Source organism: Antrostomus carolinensis, unplaced genomic scaffold, assembly GCF_000700745.2.
Source record: "Antrostomus carolinensis isolate BGI_N321 unplaced genomic scaffold, ASM70074v2 scaffold1154, whole genome shotgun sequence".
Taxonomy (NCBI): domain Eukaryota; kingdom Metazoa; phylum Chordata; class Aves; order Caprimulgiformes; family Caprimulgidae; genus Antrostomus; species Antrostomus carolinensis.
In genome coordinates this window covers 1-23,080 of record NW_010308450.1, presented here as the reverse complement: position 1 = coordinate 23,080, position 23,080 = coordinate 1, and the positions used below count along the sequence as shown (strand labels likewise).

Below are 23,080 nucleotides of genomic sequence, written 5' to 3'. Positions count from 1 at the left end.
AAAATAAAAATAAGTTATTAAAAATAAATTTCCAATATAAACCCCAAAATGTAGCTTTAACCAGCCAGTTTAACAAAATGATGGTGCTGTAGCTGGCGAAGAACCATTATTAGCCATACTCTTACACAGGCAAATAACTGTGGAGAAGCAGGACGTGTACGTTATACCAGTGTTTTAATTTCATTTGTGTGTGTCTAAGTGCAAAGTATTCTTTTAGTCTGTTCCTTCAAAGGCTGAATACGTAAATATCAGTCTACTGATTGAGGTGGAACAACTGGTTCTTCTGACATGATGTTGAATGTTGGAGCCTCCATCAGACTGGCATCTTCGTTATCCATTTCTTCTGCTATACTAGTTTCCTCTGAGTCTTTAGTCGCTCTTTTGGACTGCCGCTCTAATGACATGTTCTCCAAAGACTCCAGATCCTCAATGCCTGCTCTGTAGTGGATCATCAGCAGCGTAAGGGCCTGCAGTCTTTCACCCGACTTAGCCAGCGCAGCAGAAATCAAGGCTTTTTTCCTTGCATCGGTTGTTTCTTTTTCTTCTTTAACAAGTGAATTATTATTTTCCAGCTCCTGGTCTATTTCATTCTGCAGCTTATCCAACATAAATTCTAATTTCTGAAAACGCTCCCCTGTGGGTAAACTTCTGTAGAGATCACGTCCAATTTCCTTAACTGCAATGAAGACGCTGTCATCTAGACCGCCCTCCTTTCGGACCAACTTTATCCCAGTACCTGCTGCACGTTTTGAAGGACTGCTTGGCCCACTGATTTCAGTATCGCTACTTTCATTATCAGAAGTGTTTGGTGTGTGCTTTGGTGAAGGTTCTACCACCTCTGTTCCTTGCTCAGAAAGGCGAGCTTTGGGGACTTGACGAAGGTTTAACAACCGGGTGCTTGTATTGATGATATGCCTGGTCAAACCTGTAGTTCTGTTAACAGATTTAGATTCTGAATCAACACGAGAGGATGCAGCTTGGGGAGCTTCCTGCCCTTCTGCTCTACAACCTCCCACAGTTCGATCAAGTCGCTTTTCAGCTCCTACACAAAAGGGTGTCTCAGCTAGACATTTTTCTTGACATTTTTTATGGCAAACGTAAGCACAGAGCATGCACTGCGAAGCTGCTTTAGTCCACACTTTCTTTTTGCAGTAATCACACCAAGTTGGATTCTGAAACTGAGTATCTTGAAAGTTATGCTTGTTCTCCGTAAGAATTTGTCCCAGGTAAGGATCCTCTTTCTGAAGTACACGAGTTTCTTCTTCCAAGTGACATTCCCTTTCTTTCTCCAGGAGAAAGTTTGAATCATCTCCTTCACCTTCTTTTAAATATTTGAAGTGTAAAGTCACATCGCCATAACAAAATTTTTCATTGAACCCCTTATGGGTTGTCAAATTCCGCAACGCTGTTCTAGTGACTGCTGCTTTAGGTGTAGGAGCACTCAGTTTAAATGTTCTAATATATTCCATTGAGGATGTAGCTATACAATCTAAAGCAATTTCTTCAAGTTTTATGCTTGCATATCCTAAGCAGATAAAACCACCTGCTTTGAAAGGGTCTCTGCACCACAGTGCAACATTAAGGTACTTATGGTATCCTTCTACTTCAAACAGACAGGAAGATGTTCTTGTCCTTGGCCATCGGCCTTGATGGATTTTATAAGGAATTTCTGGTGATTCCCATGTTTGATGATCATCTCCACCATCTTTGTAACTACGTGCATTTTCTGAAAGTCCATCTTTTAATGTATCTTGTTTTGGTGCTGTTATTATTTTTGATACCACTGGGTCTTCTATTTGATCATTATTCTTTACTACCTTCTCTGTACATTTATCTCCGTTATTTGCAGGTGGAGGTGGCCTCTCTGGTTTTTCACAAGATACACCTCCAGTTTCTAAGAGACTTTGGGTTTCACTAGTAGGTAAAATAAGCTTACTTTGTGGCCTAGGTGGCACAGGAGGCTTAATACTGGATCCTTGTGATTGTTTACCTGATTGCTGTGTTGCATCTGAGCCCTCAACAGTTTTGGGTGTTGCCACTTTAGCTCCATCTTTTTGTTGTGTTTTTGATGTTGTCTGATAACTTCCTAAATGTAGTTTTCGATTCAGAATCGGAGAGATAGTTCCAAGTGGTTTAGCAGCAAGTATTACTACTGAATGTTTGGGACTGGGAGCGGTTGGTAGATCATCTTTTTGGCTGGCTGATTCACAAGCTAAGTCCTCAAATTCTGAATCAAAGTCTCTGTTATCAACATCAGCTGATAAACTAGCTTGGTCATCTTCTGGCTGTGTCAGGAAAGCAGTGTCTTCCAATTGTCCAAATCCATCCTGCAGTGCCGAGCCATGCTGATTATACCCAACAGGCCGTTCGTAAAAGACTAAAACTCTGTCCCCAGCCTGTCTAATAAGCTTCAACACTTGGACAGTTGATGTGATTTTAACACCTATTAAAAAAAACAAAAATTGTTAAGTTTGAACTACTATAACAATCTATAAGGACCAAAAATAATCGACAAGCATGTTTAGATCTTTAATAGTGGTAGTAATACTGTTGTTCACTAACAGAGTGAAAAAAATTCTGACAAAGAGCTTAACTGAAATGTAGCAGATGGATCCTTTCCATTTTATTCATACAAAAATATCACTTTGGGAGCTGGAAAAGACACTAACGTAAGTACTCCAGTTTGCTGTTTGATATTAATGCTGTAATGTTATACAGTAATGATGATTTTGTATACTAACATTTTTAACCTTGGTCTTACTGTAATTTTGGACTTTCCAGCAGCAGGCATTTAACAAAGGATTTAAAAGAAATGGGTATCTTTAAAGGCAAACAAAGAAAAAAGTTCCAATATGTTAACAAAATATAGACATGATGCTACATTCTCAGTGTGGCTGAATAGTGAACTGAATCATCTTCCTCATCAAAACTGTCAGAGCTATCTGACAGTATCTCCAGCCTATGGTAAGATTCAACAAGTTACATGCAAGCTAAAATATCTTAATGAGTACACAGTCATGCAGGGGGTCATGTAAAAATGACTTCTCCCTTGTTCTAGAGCAATCATTGAATTGTCTGTTCAAAACAACTCAGAACCCTTTTGGAGCAATGCAACAAGGATTTAGGCAGTACCTAAACATAGTAACTCATTGTAGTGGTTAAGCTCTGGTCTGTAAATCCTCTCAGGTATAAACTTAACTTCCCTTAGAGTGATTTCAGTTTACATTCTATTTTATCAGTGGTACCTACACTTATTTCTACAATGTTATTAATGTACAGTGATATTTCCACTCCTTTTTAGTCCTTACAAATCCATGGACAGTATATAAACCTAAAGAACTTTAAACTAAGCTACTTATGATTTCTACTCCATGTTTTATTTAGTCCCACAATATCCAGTAGAATAGAACATGCTGCATTATTTCTCAATGATCACACAGGTTCCTATCTGCTCCTTCCACTAAGTTGATAAGCCACTGTTCTTGTTAATGCCCACTGCCATACTCTGTAGGTCCCCTCCAATTCTCAAGTTTAAAGCAGCAAGACTTCCAGTATCAGTTTCTGATTATGGTTTATGATTATGATCTAGTTCTCTGTTGGTGTCAGGGTCCATATAAAACAGAAGTATTCCAGCTACATCTGGAGATGGCCTAATTTAAAATTTTAGAATATAAACTAGTATCAATCCACTCCATAATGTCAAGGGATTTCAACAGAATCTTTATTTAAAAAATAATAATTAAAAAAAAAATAAAATCACAGTGCCCTGCCCCACAAAAGTCAAGAGTAACTTTTCACCTCAATGCAGCACTTATCAGCCAGTTACAATTCGGCCAAAGCCTTAAAATATGAGAACTTCAGAGCAGATTTCTAAATAATACTTAGGCTCCTACATGTTGGAGCTGACAAAAATTGATAGTCATACCAAATACTCAGCAGATCATCTTGGGTCATTTTGACATTTCAGGCATTACTCTGTTAGTCAAAAATACGTCTATACTACTCCTTCCATACTCTAGTTAGTACATTTAGGTTCAAATCTGAGTATGCAGGCCTAGGATGAAAAATGTTATGATTTTCTTTGTAAATTAAGCACATTTTATAACATCACTGGAAGAAACTAAGTAGAGAACCTCACAGTATCACTATTAGAGCAGTTAAAATATATTTACATTCAAATGTTTATTCAAATTTATTTTGGCTTTAACCTAGGAAAGAGTAAATATGTAAGAAAACAAACCAAGTGAATGATAACCTTAAGTGGTCATAAATACATAAACATTAGTTTTTATTATGAGTGCCAGGAATAACTAATTGTTGAGAAAGGCAGTCTAGTTGAACCATAAGGAGACACATCCTCCCAGTTTGCAAGACGACACATATTTTGAAGGCTGACACGTTACTCACTGCCAATTGCGAGAAGTCTGTCTCCCCTCTGTAGATCAGCAGCTGCAGCAGGCGAGTTTGGAGTCACAGTTTCAATGACAACGTGTCCTGCATCTTCTTCCTTGGACTGCACAAGGCGGAGTGTGAGCCCAACGCTTTGCAGGTTCCCTTTCACTAGCTCTGCCTAGAGAGAAAGAAGTTAATAGTACGTCAATTAAGCTGATTGCAAGGATTCATGGTTACTAATGATTGTTTAAATAAAATTATACAACAGATATTATTAAAAAATTACATTAGGACATCCACTGACTTCATTAAGCAGACTATCACATGATAGATTAACTGTCTGAAAATCCAGTTTACACGTTTGGAGAAAGATGGAACCAAACATCACCAGTTCTGAAGAGACAAATATGCCAAAACTAGAGAGCAGTACACAGAATTGTCAGTGAAATAAATATATGTAAGTGTCTGTGTGCACACATCTGTTCTATAGTTTATATATAATTAATAACAATACTGAGCTAACCCATGCAAATACAAATCAGCAGGAAAAGCAACACACAGCTCATCTTTACAAAAAGCCCCAGTCCTAACAAAGCTACAACTGAGTGCAACCTCATCAGCTGTTTTATTGGGAAGAAGTTTTATTAAAAGAAGCACTGTACCATCAATCTAGGTATCCCTTTGAATTTACCACATTTGTGTTATAAAACCTGTTACTACAAGTAACTCTTCAGTAGTCTATAGAAAAAGGTATTTTTTGAAGTAGGAAAACTATTATGTACTTGCATATTGCTAAAGCATATTTAGAACAAATCTAAATTAACAGCAGCCTAAGAAGTTTCTTCAAAGAACTCTTTCCTCATCTTTACCTTGCAAGAGAAATACAAAATAAATTAACTTGATAATATCAAATAACTTATTCTTAAAAAAATAACTGAGGTGCAATGACTGTAACCAAGTTTCATCCCTAACTCATACACAGATCTCATAAGTTGCAAGTTCCTGTTGAACAACAGGTAGAGGTCAATTGTTTTACACACCTTAGTGTCATATCTCCAGGATCTTTTTTCTTAATAAAGACTGTCCTTAATGAATTGAAAAATATACCTTTTTTTTCCTAAAGCACATTCCTTCTGGACTGTTTCAAATGACTGTCTAGTGTCATTCCACCAAAGCACATTCTGTCTGTTTGAAAGGGGAATTCATAGTTTAGGTTTCAGCTCCAAGGACAGAAACTTAATTTGCTTTTTTGATTCCCAAGAACAGAGAAATACACATTGTTTGTAGAAAACCTCCATAGGAAATTTTCTATTTGGTTTCAATTTACTGAGTTTAGGTAGACAGTCTCCTCCATCCTTCTGCATTTACTTTGCTGCTATTCAATTGTCGATGTCTGAACTCTCTGGAGTCGATCCTCCTCTTCTGAGGATGTGTTCATGTGCTTAGTGTTGTACAGTGGCTTTCCACAGATGAAGTGGATTACTTAACTTCAGTACCTGACTCTCCTTGGCTGCACAGCTTTCACTCCTCTCCTAAAGGTGTTAATAGCACCACATCTTGGCTTCTTGTTAATTGTTGTTCAGTTCTTTATAGAAATAAAAATGCTATGCTACTTAAGAGTTTACTTAAGAACAGCACTGAGTCTGAAGGAGCAGACTAGCATCAACTTCCTCAGCTTTGTCACTAACTTTCTTCACTTAAGGGAAACATTTTCTCTCAAACTTCATTAACATCTATTGGGAATATCCAGTAATGTACGTAAGACTAACAAGATCTAATACAATATTGTAGTTCCAAGAGTCAAGGTTCTTCTATAATGCAAACAAGTAAATAGCTGCAGAAACAACTGTGGTAGGGGTTTTTGTTTGTTTGCTTGTTTTAATTAAGGCCACTCCCATTTACACCAAAGAAACTGATAAATAATTAAATTTTTTAAACTTAAATAATAAACTCTTAAGTGTTAAGAAACAAAGAAAAAGTATTAGAAATACCTGTGGAAGAAAAGAGAATTTTTTTTTTTTTAATAATTACTCTTCTGCTTTAGTCCTTTATTTATATATAATATGTCCCTAAGTTAGCAACAAATGTTGCATGTGCTCTATGGAAACAACATGAACAATTACTACAATTTCAACAACACTCATTGAATATTTTAACTGCCAAAACCACAAATGATATGAATTTGCTGTGGTGGCACACAAAACTGCAACAAAAACTCCTTCCAAAAATCACTCCCCTATGCTACATGGCTCTGCATCAACGAGGAGACCATTATTTCTGAGATGTGTCAGAGTTTAAGTACTCAAATCTCAGTTTTCCCAAGATGTTTCCTTTGAAAGTCTTGCTCTAAATGATTAAGGTTGGAAAAAGATTTCCAAATCATTGTGTTTTAATAGATAACAAAACTATCATAATGAAGACCAGAATGTAAACTCCCACTTAAGGAATGCTGACAAATACGAATGTTATAAAGGACTGAAAAGCAAATTATAACCATTTTTTGCCCTAATTTTTGTTAGTCCACTGAAGTATAAAGCTCTTTAGTGAGAGAACTTCAGGGAAGTAATAGATGCTTAGACAGAATTATGGAGGAAAAAAAACCAAAACAGGATCATTTTCCTCTTAATACTAAGTTATTCTGGTCATTTAACTACACTGCTTTAGGGACACATCTATTTTGATGATCATAGAATCATAGAGTGGTCTGGGTTGGAAGGGACCTTAAAGATCATCAGTTCCAACCCTCCTGCCAGCAGCAGGGACACCTTCCACTAGATCAGGTTGCTCAAAGCCTCATCCAGCCTGGCATTAAACACTTCCAGAGAGGGGGCATCCACAACTTTCCTGAGCAACCTGTTCCAGTGTCTGACCACCCTCACAGTGAAGAACTTCTTCCTAATATCTAATCTAAACCTGCCTCTTTCAGCTTAAACCCATTTCCCCTTGTTTTGTCATTAACTGCCCATATGATATATAGTTTCTTCTGAAATCTTATACTAGTTCTGGATCTTAACACCCAGAACTGGAGTTAATTACTAAGACAAGATGTTTTAAAGTCATGGCTCATCCAAGTTGGATAGTCTGTTAGTTCTGCACCACTGCAGAAGAAACGTTGCTCTAAGTTTGGTTGCAACGTGAGGTAACTCTTGTGCAATGAGTCTTTGCGCAGACCAGAAAAAGATCCAACTACTGAAGGAAGTTGCCTATCCTGTATCACTTTTACAGGAGCTGCCTCATGCAAATCTACTTTCTTTTACAGTCAGGTATTTTCTCATCCATTCAAAGAGTGACATAAAGAAGTGATAAGATTTCTAAAGACCTGTTCTTCAGGAAGGAGCAAGCCTTATATGAAAGACAATGTCAGAAGGAAAATAAGAGCTGGTGCTGCAGCATCCACTGTTTTGGAGAGAGGCAGCAATGACCCCTAAACCACTGTTAGGACTTGCAATCATAGCAAACTGTGATGAGCAGATATGGGGAAAGGGCATAATTATACAGTAAAAAGGAAAAAAAAATAACGTTACCAAAAGCTTTCTTACAGTTTGTCAATACAGACCCTCATCCTCTTGAGCTTCCTGAGCAGATCCCAATATTGGATGACTTAACAATGAAAATATTCTCTACTGTAAAAGACTAGAAACCTCTGAGGTGACTCCCAGCATTTCACCCTTCCCTCCTCCCCCAGGGCAAGACCACATAAAAGAAACGAGGGACAGCTGGGACCAAAGACACTTTAGGTATCTCTGAACATTTGGCTTCCATGCAGGGCCACTGACCGCAGATTACAGCACGTATGACTCACTGATGGTGAGGAGACTTCCAATATCCTAGCAGTATCTGATGGAAAGCTGTTTTTGGAAGGAGAGCGCCTTTGAACATAACAAGCAAAGTTCATCTCAACTTTTTATTAACTTTGGCACAGTCACAAGCTTTCTCACGAAGTAAACTGGTTTTATTTATCCACCCAAACCAGATGAATAGTTCCTTGATTTTTTTTTCCTCTGTCAACTCCAATGTTTCACCAAATGATAAGACGACCACTAGCTCAGACCAGCTGCAGTGCCAGTAAACACTGCTCAAGGTCTCGAAAACCCCCAACCCCAACAAGTACACTCACAAACACAAGCATCTTCATATAACCAAGCACACGGCTACTTTATGCCTTTCTGCCTCTCCCACAAATTAAAACTTCATAATAAACATGGAGAGCCAAAGATCTACGGGAACATGAAACATTAGAAGGACAAAAAAATCAACTAAATGACACAGAGGTTAGAAGAAAATTGCTGATAATGAAAGGACATTTATTATCAAGGAAGCTTGCTGCAAGGGAGAAAAATTAACAACTGTGCCTAAGGGAACTTTTAACCAGCTAGCTATACCATATTGAAGCAAGTTTATTTCAATTTGATCTAATTAATAGCTCTATTTTACCAGTTCCTGCAAATCTTAGCAGTTACTTAAATAAGGAACAAGACCAAGCAGATAATACTACATGCTTGTCAGTGAAAGGCATAAATTCAGAGTAACTTATATTGAAAGAGTTAAACTGCATCATGAAACTCAGAAAATGTACTTTTTAAAAAAAGGTAAGTAGCCTTCAGACTATTTATGAAATACTTGTTGAGATTAAGATGCAACAGAACAGGAATGACTACCGGGGGAGAGGGGGAGTAATTAATTTCCTTAGTCTTTTATTATTCAAGGGAAAAGCCCAAGAAGAGGACATAAGATGTCCATCCATTTTAAAATTAATAAAACATTTTGATGTGGGGCTGTGAATGTCTGACTTTTACAGAACAAAGTCTACAAGCATTGATTTCACAATGTAAGCTTTTATTCATTTATATGCATCTGTGCATGAGCCACTGCAGAGCACAACCCCACCACTACCTTCAGTTCAATACTAGAAGTATGCTCTGGAAATACAATATAGCAGAAAATTATATTGTGTCCCACAGCCTTTCCTTACCTCAGCCTCATTGTTCTGAAAGCTTAGCAGATGTTGAATGTCAGTGAAAATCAATTTTTCCAACCTTTTTTAATATACTGATACTGAACTCCACAGCTACACAATTATCATTCAGAAGTTTATAGCTTATTAATACCATTTAAATGGCCAAATATTTAGACTAGTGTCAATACAGGATGCAGTTTCAATCTTCAAACACTTCATTAAATTATCAGTCTGAAAGAACTTGCAAATGCAACGGGATTATGAACAAACATCCCTCTTACAGGCAACAGATGCGGACATGATGCCATCTCACCTACTATCTGTTTCCAAAACTATACCTATGAAGTCAGGCTATTTTTGAAGAGAGAGGTAAGAATGTCATCAATAATACTGCAGTCTCATAACTACAATGTAAGTTAACATTAGATATAACATTAGATTTCTAAGACAAGACATAATAAATAACATCCACCAATTACTAGTAGTGCAACGTCATTCATCTAGGCTTTAAAAAACTATTAGATGCATACAAAAACAGAAAGTCACAAAATTAAGCCACAGCATGATAATCAGAGCATAAGACTTTTGCTTTTAAACCAAATTATTTATTTTTAGGAACTAAAAAAGAAACTGGTTTTTTGAAAGCTTAATTTTACTCTGTAACTAATATTCCATATTTGCTTACCTATTTGTAAGCATTAATGTAACAAAGCTTTATTAGAATTTAGTAAGCATGTCATTCTTTTGAATAAATGCTAAGAAAAGCTTGATCACACAAGCACATAGAAGAAATATGATTTCATTGATTTTACATCAACTAAAGAATAATATTTTTACAAATATTTCTTATTCTCCATCAGTGGTAGGGAACATGCTGTATGTGTCACAAATTGATGCCATGTCAGTGTTGTACTGTAGATAAAAAACAGTGGTTTTTTTTTTCCAACCTGTCATAGTTACCACAGTGGATCTTCTGTATTCTTGCAAGGTATGGTCTAATGTGTTTTGGGGTAAAAGAGATGGTGTCTACGAACAGGCCTGTAAAGTATTGCATTCTCCAAGAGAATCCTGCACGCTGAGAGGAAAGGAAGGAATATTTCATGTCAAAAAACCCAAACATTAAAGGACAAACCTAGGAAGCATTTCCTTCTATTCTGAAGACTCTGCTATTTGTATTATTAAAAAAAGGTTTTTGGAATATATATTTAAAATGTGGACTTTAACATCTTTGCTTTTTTCAACCCCGTTATTGAATGCAGTCGTTACATATGACCTGCACAGCAAAGTGATTGCTAGATTATTTATACAGGCTAGAGGAGAGAGTGAGAGGAAACAGGTATTTCCCATCTCACAATATATTCCTTAATAACACTAGATTCAAAGGAAAAAAAAAAATATATTTTTTAATGTTCTGAGAGGATTTCCATCTATGCTTTAGAAAAGGAATAGATGTTTTTCTTCTTTGTGACACAGCCCCGAAGCCCAAAACTACGAGGCCAGAGAAGAAGCCTTTTCCAACCTGTTCTCCAGCCCTCCTGTCCACGGGGCAGGATAACCCCTGAAGTATTCCGGGGAAACTCAAGAAAATCCTGCAAAGAAAGTGCCCGATGTAGACCTTGACCAAGGAATCTGTGATGACAGAAACACTTTAATTTCCCAGGCATAGGGAGAACTCCCAGCAACAGAAAGAGAAGAAAGTTTCCTGAGCATTTAAGAACCAGCTTTCTTCTTGGAATGCTTAAATAATTTAATAGTCAATAACGTATGTATTGATTATCAGTTATAAACTGGGTTCACTATTATGTCATATGTGTATGTAGGTATGTTAGATATTTACATACACTCACACACAGTTGCACAAAAAGCCATTAAAAATTCAGTTTATAAACTTGTTAACTCAGCTGGGATTCCCAAGAGACTCCCTGGTTAGTACCCATTCAAATACACTGCAAAAACAGATACGGACCCAAAAAGAACTGGCCAGCTAAATTGGACATGCGCCTCCATCTCCTTAATCTTTCCTTTAGCAGGATCAGACCCATAAAAACATGCTGATACAAGATTAAAAAAGAAAGAAAATCAGAAGCTACTTTAGTATTTAGAGTAACTAGACTATACTATGTGACAAACAATGAAAATAAAGGAAATAATCTCTGTAATGAAATTAAGTCTACGTAGAAAAATTGACTCTCTTTAATATTTATTTTCCTCCCCACTAGAAACAGGCATTAATTACAAACCAGTATTAAGAAAAAGGTTGAAGGTAATCTAATGCAACAGATTATATACTGGCTACTTAAACCATCAGTATACACCACAGCTAGAAGCAGTATTCTAAAAAAAAAAAAAAATCAACATATATTAGGAAACATATTTACAAACTTGGAAATACTTACTGATTTGTAGATTTATTTTTTCCAAATCATTCATAAAATGTGTTATCCTAAGATTGCTTGAATAAAAATCTTTGTTTCATAATTGAAATTAAATTTTAAAATCTAAAGTCCCTACTGTTCCAAAACCTGTATCAAGATTTCTATAACAATCAATAACTAACATTCTTTCTTACTATGTGATGCTTCCTCCATGCCAAAGAAACATACACCTTTAATATTAGATTGGGTTTAAAGTTTTCCTGTATTTTCCCCCCCATTCCCAGGTTCACATTGATTCAGTTAACTTCACATATGCTGAGTTGTTTCCCCCCTCCAATTTTTTTTAACATCTTGCCAAAACATATCAGACAAATATGCGGAATGAACATGTATTTGGGGGGTAGGGTAGCAGGTTTTGGGGGTTTTTTGTTTGAGTTTTGTTTTGTTTTTCTTCAAAATAACAGCTTATAAATATATTTAAACATCTTATAGATATATTTATATGGATATCTATGAATAAAACTTTCTATAAGAAATTAAAAGGAAAATATCTGCTGCTTATGAAAAAAATTACTTTGCCGAACAGCAACCCTAAAGGTCCAAGTTATTGTTCTGGTGCAATTCATTTTACATTACACAACTGAGCAACTTCCAAAAAGACATTCTTCTGACCATTTTGCTTGGAAGAAGAAATTTGATAAAGCCATTAAAAAACTTAACATGCAAAACCAAAATAAGTTTGGAAAAGCTAACAACTGCAGAATGAGCTTTCACCATAAGTAGACACCACCAATAAAAATAAAACTTCATGGCAAACAGGACTGAGTTACAGTGAATATAAAAATATGAAAGTTTGATCAGAAATCTGTCTCCACAGGGACATTATGGAATTTATTTAGGTGCATAACCACATTTCTTAATCTGCCCTATACCACTTAGTTTAACAGTTAAACCATCCCTTGCCTCTGCCCAATGTTCACTGTAGTGTTTGCAGTAGGTTTCTGGACCAGACAAGATTCTTCAAATTTTAATTTAATTAATTTTAATTAAATTTAATTTATAAGAGTTTTTATTACATGGTTTTTGCTTTACCTGGTGCTCTGCTTTCTTCCACTGCAGCTCTTACCCTGCTCTGAAAACCCATGACTCTAGAGAGGTTTTTCCATACTCACATGGCTGTCCCAGGCAGCCGTTCACTTGCCTAATCTGTTGTCCACTAAAAAACCTCAACCTTTTACGTTGATCACCTGTCACGACAAAAAACTCTCCACAATGCATTCTGTCTTGAAAACAGGCTTTATCAGTGAAACAAAGTAAATCAGCCAACACTCAAAAGCATCTTGAGAATGAATATTCACAGCTTTTCTAGTACAAATATTTGCAATATCAGAAAATACGTTCTTCAGCTTGTTTAGTTGTATTCAATATTGTCAGGTTTGCAATTATTGCATTTTAATGTATATTTGCATTCTGCACCATCTCAGCTTGCAAATTGGGAGTACACATAACTGGATGAAACACCAATTACTAACTGGCAAATCAGGTATGGATGGCACTACTGATCATACTGCACGTAACTTTATGGGACTGGCTACAACTTTGTGCCTTTTTAGGGGTCACTGAACAGATACTAAAATCATTAGCTTGCAGACTCTTTACGTTTCCTTGAAAGGAATTGTTTATAAAATTACCCATTTCTAACACAATGGATTGATTCACGCATTTATCCATCACCACAAGTATCTCTGCAAGTTTAGTGTGACTGCCATGGACTTCTCAAAGGGAGCTCTGAGCACTGATTAAAGCAGAGGAATCACACAGCCATTCCAAAAGGTACAGTTTAAGTTCAAATGCTAGGGAAAAAAAAAAAGCATTCAGAGAGAAGTTAAGAAACGCTGGACCTTTTAAAGATCTTTTTTAAGTTGTGACAAACTCAGCTCCAGAAAAACTCCCCTGCCCCTGAATTGTGGTTACTGTTCTCCCACTCAGCAGATGTTGCACGTGCCCTACACACCACTCTTCTATTTCTTCTCCCCTTCGCTAAAAGCGATAAAACCCAAACCCAACCAACCAAAAACCCCCACAAACATACACACATAAAACACCTTTGTCTTCAAAAGACTTGTTACTTTTACTGGCATCTGGAAATGGACAGTAAGTCATCAGTTCTTATGCTCTCCTGTGACTACAGCACAGAAATGTAGATGCTGACTTTAACCCTCAGTCTGTATTCTCATCTCGAAGTAGGCACAATATGAATTAGCCCACTCCGAGTTTGATGCTGAGACAGCACTAAATCTTAGTACAGGTAAGTTGGTACTGCTGAATTATTTCAGGTAAATCAATATTACAGTGCTGTACTACAGTGTGGACCTACCTCCAGTTGCTTTGAGAGTGTCCATCAGATTTTCACTATTCTCCACTGATTTTAATCTCTCCTTCTCCATTTCAAGTATCTTTAAGCATAACATAAAATTTTCTCCAAGCTATACTGGAAGCAGTTTTTAAGGGACAGAACTTCCCATGAATGTGTCACATTTCACCCACCCCAATTAATAAAATAAATAAATTTAGGAAAAAAGATGATCAAGTGTGGCATACACTTTCTATTTAAACAATCAAACAGCATTATTAATGAAATATTCGGCATATATGTCACAGAAAGAAATCAGGCTTATAAGCAATGGACTCACTACCTCTGCTTTCTTAGCAAGGTCTGGAATAGCCACCAGCTTTGCTTTTTGTGGAATATTAGGAACAACAGGTTTTTAATGACAACAAAACAATGGAAAAAATGGAAGTGGGATGGTAGACCTTTTGTTGTTAATTTTTCCAGCTATGTGAAATTTTTCTAGCTATTTTTCCAGTCTGTGCATGGGGAGACACAAATATCTCAGGTGAAGGTTGCAGTTTTCATGTTTGGTTTTATTTACTTTTAGGAAGAAGCATATTTATGGTTGAATTACTTCATTTTTTCTTTATTAGTTGTCTTATATAGCAAGCTAGAGGGTCTCATTGTTTTCTGTTTTACATTGTATCTTACAAAAAACAAAAAATATAATTTACAAAATATGATGGTAATTTCATTCTGAAGTGGGTTACATATTGGATCGAGATAATATTTAAAGCAATAATTCCTTAAGGCCACAATACTGCAAATGTTATGCACATGTCTAACTTCACCATCGCGCACTATTTTCCTGAAATAAATGTGACAATTCACGGTAGTAAAGTTAAACATCTGTATGTCCCCCTGATGAGCACTAAAACCATTTGACATCAGCAAAATCCAGAACAGGCTAGTTACTGAACAAAATAAGGAGCTACTTCTTATTTTCCTCAGTACTTCTGACACGTTGCAGGTACTCTCTGACTAAGCTACTACTAAAAAAAGCCTACCTTCCAGTTGTAAGGTGAAACAGGTTGTGTGACACACAAACAGTACAGTGTTTAGCAATCATCATGAATTGCTGAGGCATTCTTACTAATTACAGGAGGTGAATGGAGGAGTTAAAGACAAACAAGGCAGCAGAAAACCTGCATTTAACTTCCAAGTGTGAGAAGCAGGTAAAACGCAGACCTTCAGTTTTATGTGGAGCTCTTCTTCAGAGAGCAATTTAGTACAAACACCAATGTAGCTCTTCTGTAAGTGCTCTTACTCACTGACATTCTTTTAGTTTTTATTAAACCCAACTGTGATGATTTCCTTTAGCCCTGAAAAAATGGAAAAGATTGATTTTTCTTAAAAAAAAAAAAAAATCTTATATCACCATTTATGTCTTTGATAGAAAAAAAGGTTTCCTCCAATATTGCTTAAGCATGACTCAGTCATCATGTAAATATTTAGTAAAAAACTCAGGTAGTCTAGTAGTAAATACTGAAATAAGGTTACTGAAACTGGATATTACAAAGAACAGAAAAAGTTCATTAATAATATCATGTGTGTCACTGAAACAATAAAAAGTCTACTTAGATAATGGTTTTCTCTGTATAAATTTGTTATGAATCACCGCAGTGCAAATTACAGATAAAAGATCAATGAGAACATAAGATTTATGCTTCGTGAATATGTGCACATGAGAGAGAGGTCAACCCAGGGTTTTGGTAATCTCTGACATGGAAAAAAAACCCAAAAAACATTCAAGTGTATACATGAAAAGTAAATCCTCTAAAACAGCTAGTACTCATATTTATCTTGGAAGTACCTCATTAATAGTTATAAACCAGTTACTATTAATCTTTAAAAATACTAGACTATCAGGTAGAAGTTCTTTATAATGGAAATAATATTAATAATGGAGACTTTTCCTCTCCACACAAACTGCTCGACAATTCTGATTATTGCACCCAGCAGCCTTAACCTCCTGATTATTGCCACAGATATTGCCATCAAAACTAAAAATACAAAAAGTTATTATCACTGTAGCTACAGTAACATGCATCACAGATGCCAATTTCCATGAAAATAAAATATACAATACTACTTTCTATTGCACGTTAATCATAATTCTCAGATCTCACTTGTGGGCTTAAAAGTCACAAGTTAAGAGCTTAAAAAGTTACATTTCTGAAGGAAAAAATGCTGATAGAAAGAATAAGTGCATAAATTTTAGGTTTATTTTCTGCTGGAGCAGAAGTGTTTTCTTTAGAGCAACAACAACGCTAATTGCGGAGTTACATCTGGAGTACAGCGCATCTTCTGAAATGAGCTGGGGCTTCAGAAATACTCCTTGCCTGGGAATCTTCTGCAAAACACGGGGATTTGAGATGGGAGCAGAACCCCTGCCAGTCCCCAGAGAGGTCAAAGCAGCAGGCGCAGCACTGGGCTTCCCGGCTGAGCCCTTTTGCCGCCCTCAGCTCTAACAGGATGACACGATTGACCTTTGTACCAAAGGTGAGGAAATCAAGCAGTGCCATTTGACTTAAAGATGTGACATATAGTTACTTACACAAAAATCTGCAAAAAATATGTACAAGACCACACTCTTACAAAATTTAAGATAATACAAATTGCACTCTTGTCAATAACACTGTGTAAGCAACAGGCACCTCACTCGTACCGAGAATCAACCTAATTATACAATTGGAAATAGCAAAGGACTTAAGTGAACACAGTTCATTATTTCTGCACTGCATAAACATACTATCTGCTTGGCAACTGTTAACATTTCTCACCAATATTAATGGCTAGGTGGCTATTAAAGAAAAGCACAAGCAATAACATCCTGCGTGACCTGATAATTTTTCGGACTCCTACATTCCCACAGAACTAGCTGAACCCAAAGGGACTAAAGCAGATGTAGTAAAATGATTCATCATTATAACAGCTCTTCAGAGATTAAATAGAAGATCTGTGTGTACCAAAACTAAGTTCCTGTTACATACAACTCCCCCAACCCCACCCTTTGCCTGATAAAACCAGAAAATGAGTTTTCATCTGAAATTCTACATTGCCAAGACCAGAAAGGACAGGCATTTGTATCGAGCTTCTTCAGAATAATTACCGTAAGGCAGCTAAGGTTCTGTAAACAATAATCCTTCTCTACATAGAAAGGGAGCCAAACCACACTTTGTTTTCAGTTAAGTTCTGGACAAAACACTGAAGGATAAACACACAACTATATAACCAGTAAAGATTTCTACAACCATACATCTATTTCTGGTTATTTTGTTGAACACATCACATCAAATCAATTTGTTTATAGTTATAGGGCATAAGTCACTGCCAGGCAGTGAAACAGCAGCTCAATGTCACATCTAATTAGTAGCACCAAGACAACAGCACACCTAGAAGCCAGATTTTCATACCCTTACCGTTCATCACTTATAAAAATTGCCAGAACTATTAAATAGAAAAAGATCTTTACACCACCAGAAGTCAAATACTGACATTTCATTTTGCAAGAGAAATCAATATGTAGCTACAGTTGCTTTACACTTGAAAAAAAAACCCCTTTATTTCTTTTCCCTCAAACACACATAAAGATCACTTCCCAATACAACCAAAGAACAATTTGGAAACTGAACATTAGCTGTAAATTGCAATCAACACACTATCCGACTTTGAAACCTAGGTTCTAGAAATGCTGCATGGAGAGCCAAAGCTCTTAACTTTCATAGACTCATAGAATGGTTTGGCTTGGGAAGGACCTTCCACACAGCTTTCTCTCCGTGTAATCAATGTGATCAACTAATTGGCTAACAAAAAAGTAGTGCTTCCCCCCACCCCCCCAATAAGTTAGATATCTGAGTGATCAGAAAACAGAATTGGTATAGCTGCTTAGACAAAGAACTGAACATCCTCCACTTCCAGGCTATGAAAAAGCTTTATTATAATGGATGTCCAAAAAAGCAAAAACAAACAAAAAAATCACTTAGCTATGCCACAAAGATTTCTGTTAAACGCTTGAGACTGGGATTGTGCATTATCACAAGGCTTAGTCATGATTCTGGCAGAAATCTCTCCCATAATTTACCTCTCCCCATTTATTTCTGGAGGTAGCAGGACATACAAGTTCTCCAGAAATAGACCCCAAACCACTAACACTGAAACACGCAAAAGTGCTAAAAGAAAAATGCTCTTCCAGAGACAGCTTACTAGGAATCAAATTTAAAATAAGTTACAAGAGGAGCCAGACACTACCCATAAAGAAGCAAAAGTTCATTAATTTTGACTGGTTTTTTGAAGTATTTTCTGTCTCGAGGAAGTAATATATTCTAGTTCCTCATCTCCCTATCAAAAGGTAAATGAATAGGAAATTATGTCAAGCTTAAAAACTTCTTTTACTTCAACACTCATACTGTAACTTCATATACTCTGGTTTTATGCTCTATTATTTTTAAATTAGCAACAGATCTTCCTGATAGCTAGTGAAATATATAAGAAAAATACCCAGCAGATTTCATATCGCAACATCCTTCTATTTCCCTTTTCTGCCACCAGAAACAGGGTTTGCTTGGGACACCGACCAATTATCTTAACCAAAGAATTTACAGCTCGACCCTCATTTAATTTAAAAATTAACAAAGAACTAGTCAATTTCATAGAATGTCTGAGAAATAAATACATTTTTAAAAGATCATACTGAACAAGGTGTATGAGGGAGAAGACTGTCAGATGCAGATGCGTAACAGAAGCTGTCCTTAAGTAGATCTTACTTGTTTACTTTAGGGTGGTAAATATTTATCTTTACATAATACAGGGATGGAATCTCTACCAGTTCTGAAACTAAGAGTTATTTATTTATTCAATTTCTTAAGTATGAATAATTCAGTTTACTTAATAATTTGAATAAGCTTTATCAAATTAAAAAAAGAAATTGCATCCAAGAAGCTGATGAAAACATTGTGTGATATAATTTGAATACCTGATATCAAGCCACAGTACTATACTTCCTTGACCATTACTGTAAGGCTGCTGGTGGAACAGCCCAAAGAAGTCCCTGTTCCTAAATGGCTCATCCAATATCACGTATTCAAAATCTGAGGTTTCTCTTTTAAATTGATGCTTTTTAAAATATTTGACTTGAAAACCGACAGGTCTAGGAGATTAATGCTCTCTAGAAAAAACAAAACAAATGTGCAATGTGAAAAATGATGAAATACCTTCCTGTAAAAAACAGTAAAAAGGATTAAATATCTTATAGCAGAGCTTAAGGATACAAAAATACAAATTTAATCATTAACTTGCTCCCAATTTGTTATACAGTTACTCAACTCCCACAAGAAAACAAGAGATGTGTTAACTCAAAAAAAGTTTTCTTTTACAACCTCTGCAATAAAAAATAAAAAAAAAAAAGTGAGAAATTATTCAGTTGAATTTTGGGAGAAAAAAGGGTAAAAGCACTGCATATATAGAGATGGACAGGGAAAGGAGGATGAAGATAGAAAAAAATTAGATCTGGATTGAAGAAATTAAGTCTGCAAGCTTATGAGTGTGGTATCATGGCACAACACTCCTAATTTTCCCATTCCCATGACCTCTGATTATTGAAACTTTATTAATTTACATCAACCACCAAGAAACCCATAGCTTAAACTCAGATTTTCAACTACCTCTGTGTGTACAATGTTACACTCGGGTAGAGACCACCATGCACATATTGCAATACATTCAGAGAAAGGTAGGAAGAATTGTCTTTTTTGCAAGAGAAAAGAAAAAAAGACAACTTGGGGGGCAAAAAAAAGGAAAGCTATCAGTGCAGGGCTTTATTTTTTTAAATTAGGAGTCTGTTAGTCCACAATAGCAGAAGAAAATCGTAATGAATAAACACGTGTGTTCATCATGCACAGCTTAACCTTCTTGATAAACTCAAAATTCACAAAAATATCCTTTGACTTCCATACTTTAATACCATTTCAACAAGAGCATTGCAAGACAATTAAACCCGAGCTACTTTTATACTGCTAAGTCCAAATACCAAAATGAACCATAATTTAGATATTTTCAGCAGAAACATAATTGATTTTTTGCCATTTTCATACAAGGACACATTTCTGAATTGAACTAGAAACAGTATTTTTCATACAAAGCAGCCCAAGGTTAAAAACAGCATAATTTGGATATGATGATGAAATCAAGTAATATGTTGCTTATAATTACTGAAAGAGCTATGGTTTTATTACAAAGAGCAAATTGCTTCCATGGAGAATACATGGATTTTTGCAGGGGTCCTTCCCTGTGGCAGCTGCCAGTGCTGTGGTTCACACAGCCCTGATGGGAACGAAAGGCAAGATCCAACCCTGCCCAGAGGTGAGGGAGAGGGAGATGGGTGGTCCACCCCACGGGTGGTCCATGGGGACATTCCTATGGCAGCAGGACCCTCTGGGCAGGCAGACTGCCCTCCTGGGGTGTGTGTCCCCACAGTGATGTGGGGCCCCGAGAGCTTGTTGCAGCTCTGGGTTGTTGGGGGAACACAAACAGCAAAGCTCTAATGAGGACACAGGGCTGACGGAGGGACCAGAGCCAAGCGGGACCACCTCCTTCGTTTAAGTCTCTGCCTGGTTAAACACTGACATTTATTTTTCAACAGAAGTTCAATCTCCCAGATTTTATAAGTCACTCTGCTTTCTTTAAAAAAAAAAAAAAAATTAAAAAATAAAGGGTTATACAGGTATACAGATACTCATAGGGATATAAAAAGGGAGACATTAAATTAAAATAAGAATGAGACCCTTTGAATCAATAATGACACACTTTGATATAAAACTTATACCTTCAGACTTAAGTGACGCTCACTCCTTGGACACAACTACCTCAGCACAGCGTGGTTAAATAAGATTTTCTGAAATTATTAACAAAAAATAGCAATACTAACGATAACTAATTAAAAATTAACCCTAGGTAAGACCTCTAGCCAACAGCCCCATTATACTGAATATTCTAGATCAATGGCAGCAATACTCAGAGAACAGAACTAAAGATATGTTCGGGGAAGGGATGAAATAATAGATAGATACTAAAACTAAAAAGCATGTCTGCATGTACAGTGCACTCATTCAAGTTCTGCATATCAGCCATACTCTCTCTCTTACAGAAATCATTGCTTTAAAGCTTTTCTGGCCAACTAATAGTTACTAGAGCTGCTCATTCAGCATTTTCAATTGCTATTCTTTCCTTAATAAATGATATGTAGAAATGTATGATACCTATAGACAGATAAAAGGATGACTCAACTTCAAGCTCACGATCTATTTGCAAAATCTTCTGCCTTCAGTAACAGCAGGTTAACCATTGCTCTCCTGTTTTGTTTTTATGCTGTTAACTGAATCAAAATTCTACCTTTAAAAGAAATAATATAAAATCAATCTACTCTATTGACAACAGAACTTATACTCCTGCACTTTGCATTTAACAACACTTAAAGCTTACCTAGTAATCTGCAGGACTGTTAGACACCAGCCACTAGGAAGCACGTAGCAAGGAAAAAAAAATAATCTAGTTTCCAAAAGGATGAAGAAGAATTCCTTTGAGAAGTTGGTAAAGTTAGTCCCCAATAAAACATAAAAGCAAAAAATAAGAAAGAATGTCAAGTTTCAACGTCAAAGATTTCTTTTCTGGTAGACAGAGGAGCAGTAAGAGGAAGGAATTTCCTTGCACTTCTGTTCTGCTACTGCTTTGCTGGAGAGGAGGCCCAGGATACAATCAGTCAAAACCCAAACAGCATCTTGCCCTAATCTTCTTCCTGCAGCCACAGCAACATTCCTTCCTTCTTTTCTACTGTAGCTTTAAAATACTGATTTCAGCATCTGATGAGTTATACAGTGGGTTGGGGGTTTGGCAATATCAAAAAAAGATCTCTTTGCTTCACTAAATTATTTTTTTAATGTGCAGAAGAGTGTATTCTGTCCAGGATACATTTCCAATGTCTTTAGAAGTTTCTACTTCCAGCTGTCAAAACAAATTCAGAAATTAAACTGATCTCTGTAAAAGTAAATTGTGTGTTCTTAGCTAGAATCAGATCTTTACTTTCTGGTAAATTTCGTTTACTTTCATTCCAATTATTACATATGAGAGAATATTGCTTTAATGACCTTTCATAAAATTACTTCCACCTTGCAGCTATTTTTAAAGCTCAGGAATTAATTACAATTCTTGGTTACCTCAATCATATGTAACCAAGACTGTGGTTCCTAATGCACTTCTACACATCAGTTGGCAAGAATCTGAATGCCTTTGCTTGGAACAGCAGCCAAAAGTCAGTTCCTAGTTATTATAAATGTATTTTTAGAATATATGTTATTTCAGATTCTCTTCCAATAGCCAAAGCTTCAAGAACTATAGTGGACATAGAAACATTTATCAAACCTGGCAAAAACCTTTGTTTAAAAAAATAATTCTTTGCTCAAATATTGTTTTTGCAAGGAACAAAAATGCATCATAGATGTTCCCACTGTAGCCAGACTGCAGAAGTATAATAAATAAAACAAAAATATTACATTTACTACATTCTCTCCAGCAGGTATGTAAGCTCAGGCATAGACTTGATGTAATTTTGTTGGTTTTTAGGTTAAAACTGCTTCCTGCCTGGACTCCCTGCAACACAAGGAAATTTGAAGCCATCCCTATAGAAATAGTTCCAGACTAGCCTCAAGACTAAATCACTCTTTTCTTAATTATTTTTATTTAACTAGTCAAAATGAGTTCAGATAGCTCTGCTGCTCTCCCTCTCTTTGTAACAGTACAGTCTGAAAGAAAAGGACTTTTTTTTTTTAACAACTAGCACTGCCTGGCTGCTAGGGCCCATCTGAACAGGGTCCTGAGCAGTCCGAGCCAGCTCAGCCCTGACCAGGCTATAGCTGGGACCAGATCAGCTCCAGAGGTCCTTCCATTCTAAATTACTCTGACTCTAGTCTA

The 23,080-nt window shown here is 36.3% G+C and overlaps 1 protein-coding gene across 1 annotated transcript; it reads right to left on the bottom strand.

Annotated features, from left to right (window-relative positions):
• Positions 1-248: 248 nt before the first annotated feature.
• PDZD8 (PDZ domain containing 8) lies at positions 249-4,570 on the bottom strand (the record flags this gene model as incomplete). The annotated part of the gene is made up of 2 exons (XM_010165743.1): positions 249-2,443; positions 4,408-4,570. Coding segments are annotated over 2 exons (2,358 nt in total), but the record flags the coding sequence as incomplete, so codon positions are not given.
• Between the last annotated feature and the right edge of the window lie 18,510 nt (positions 4,571-23,080).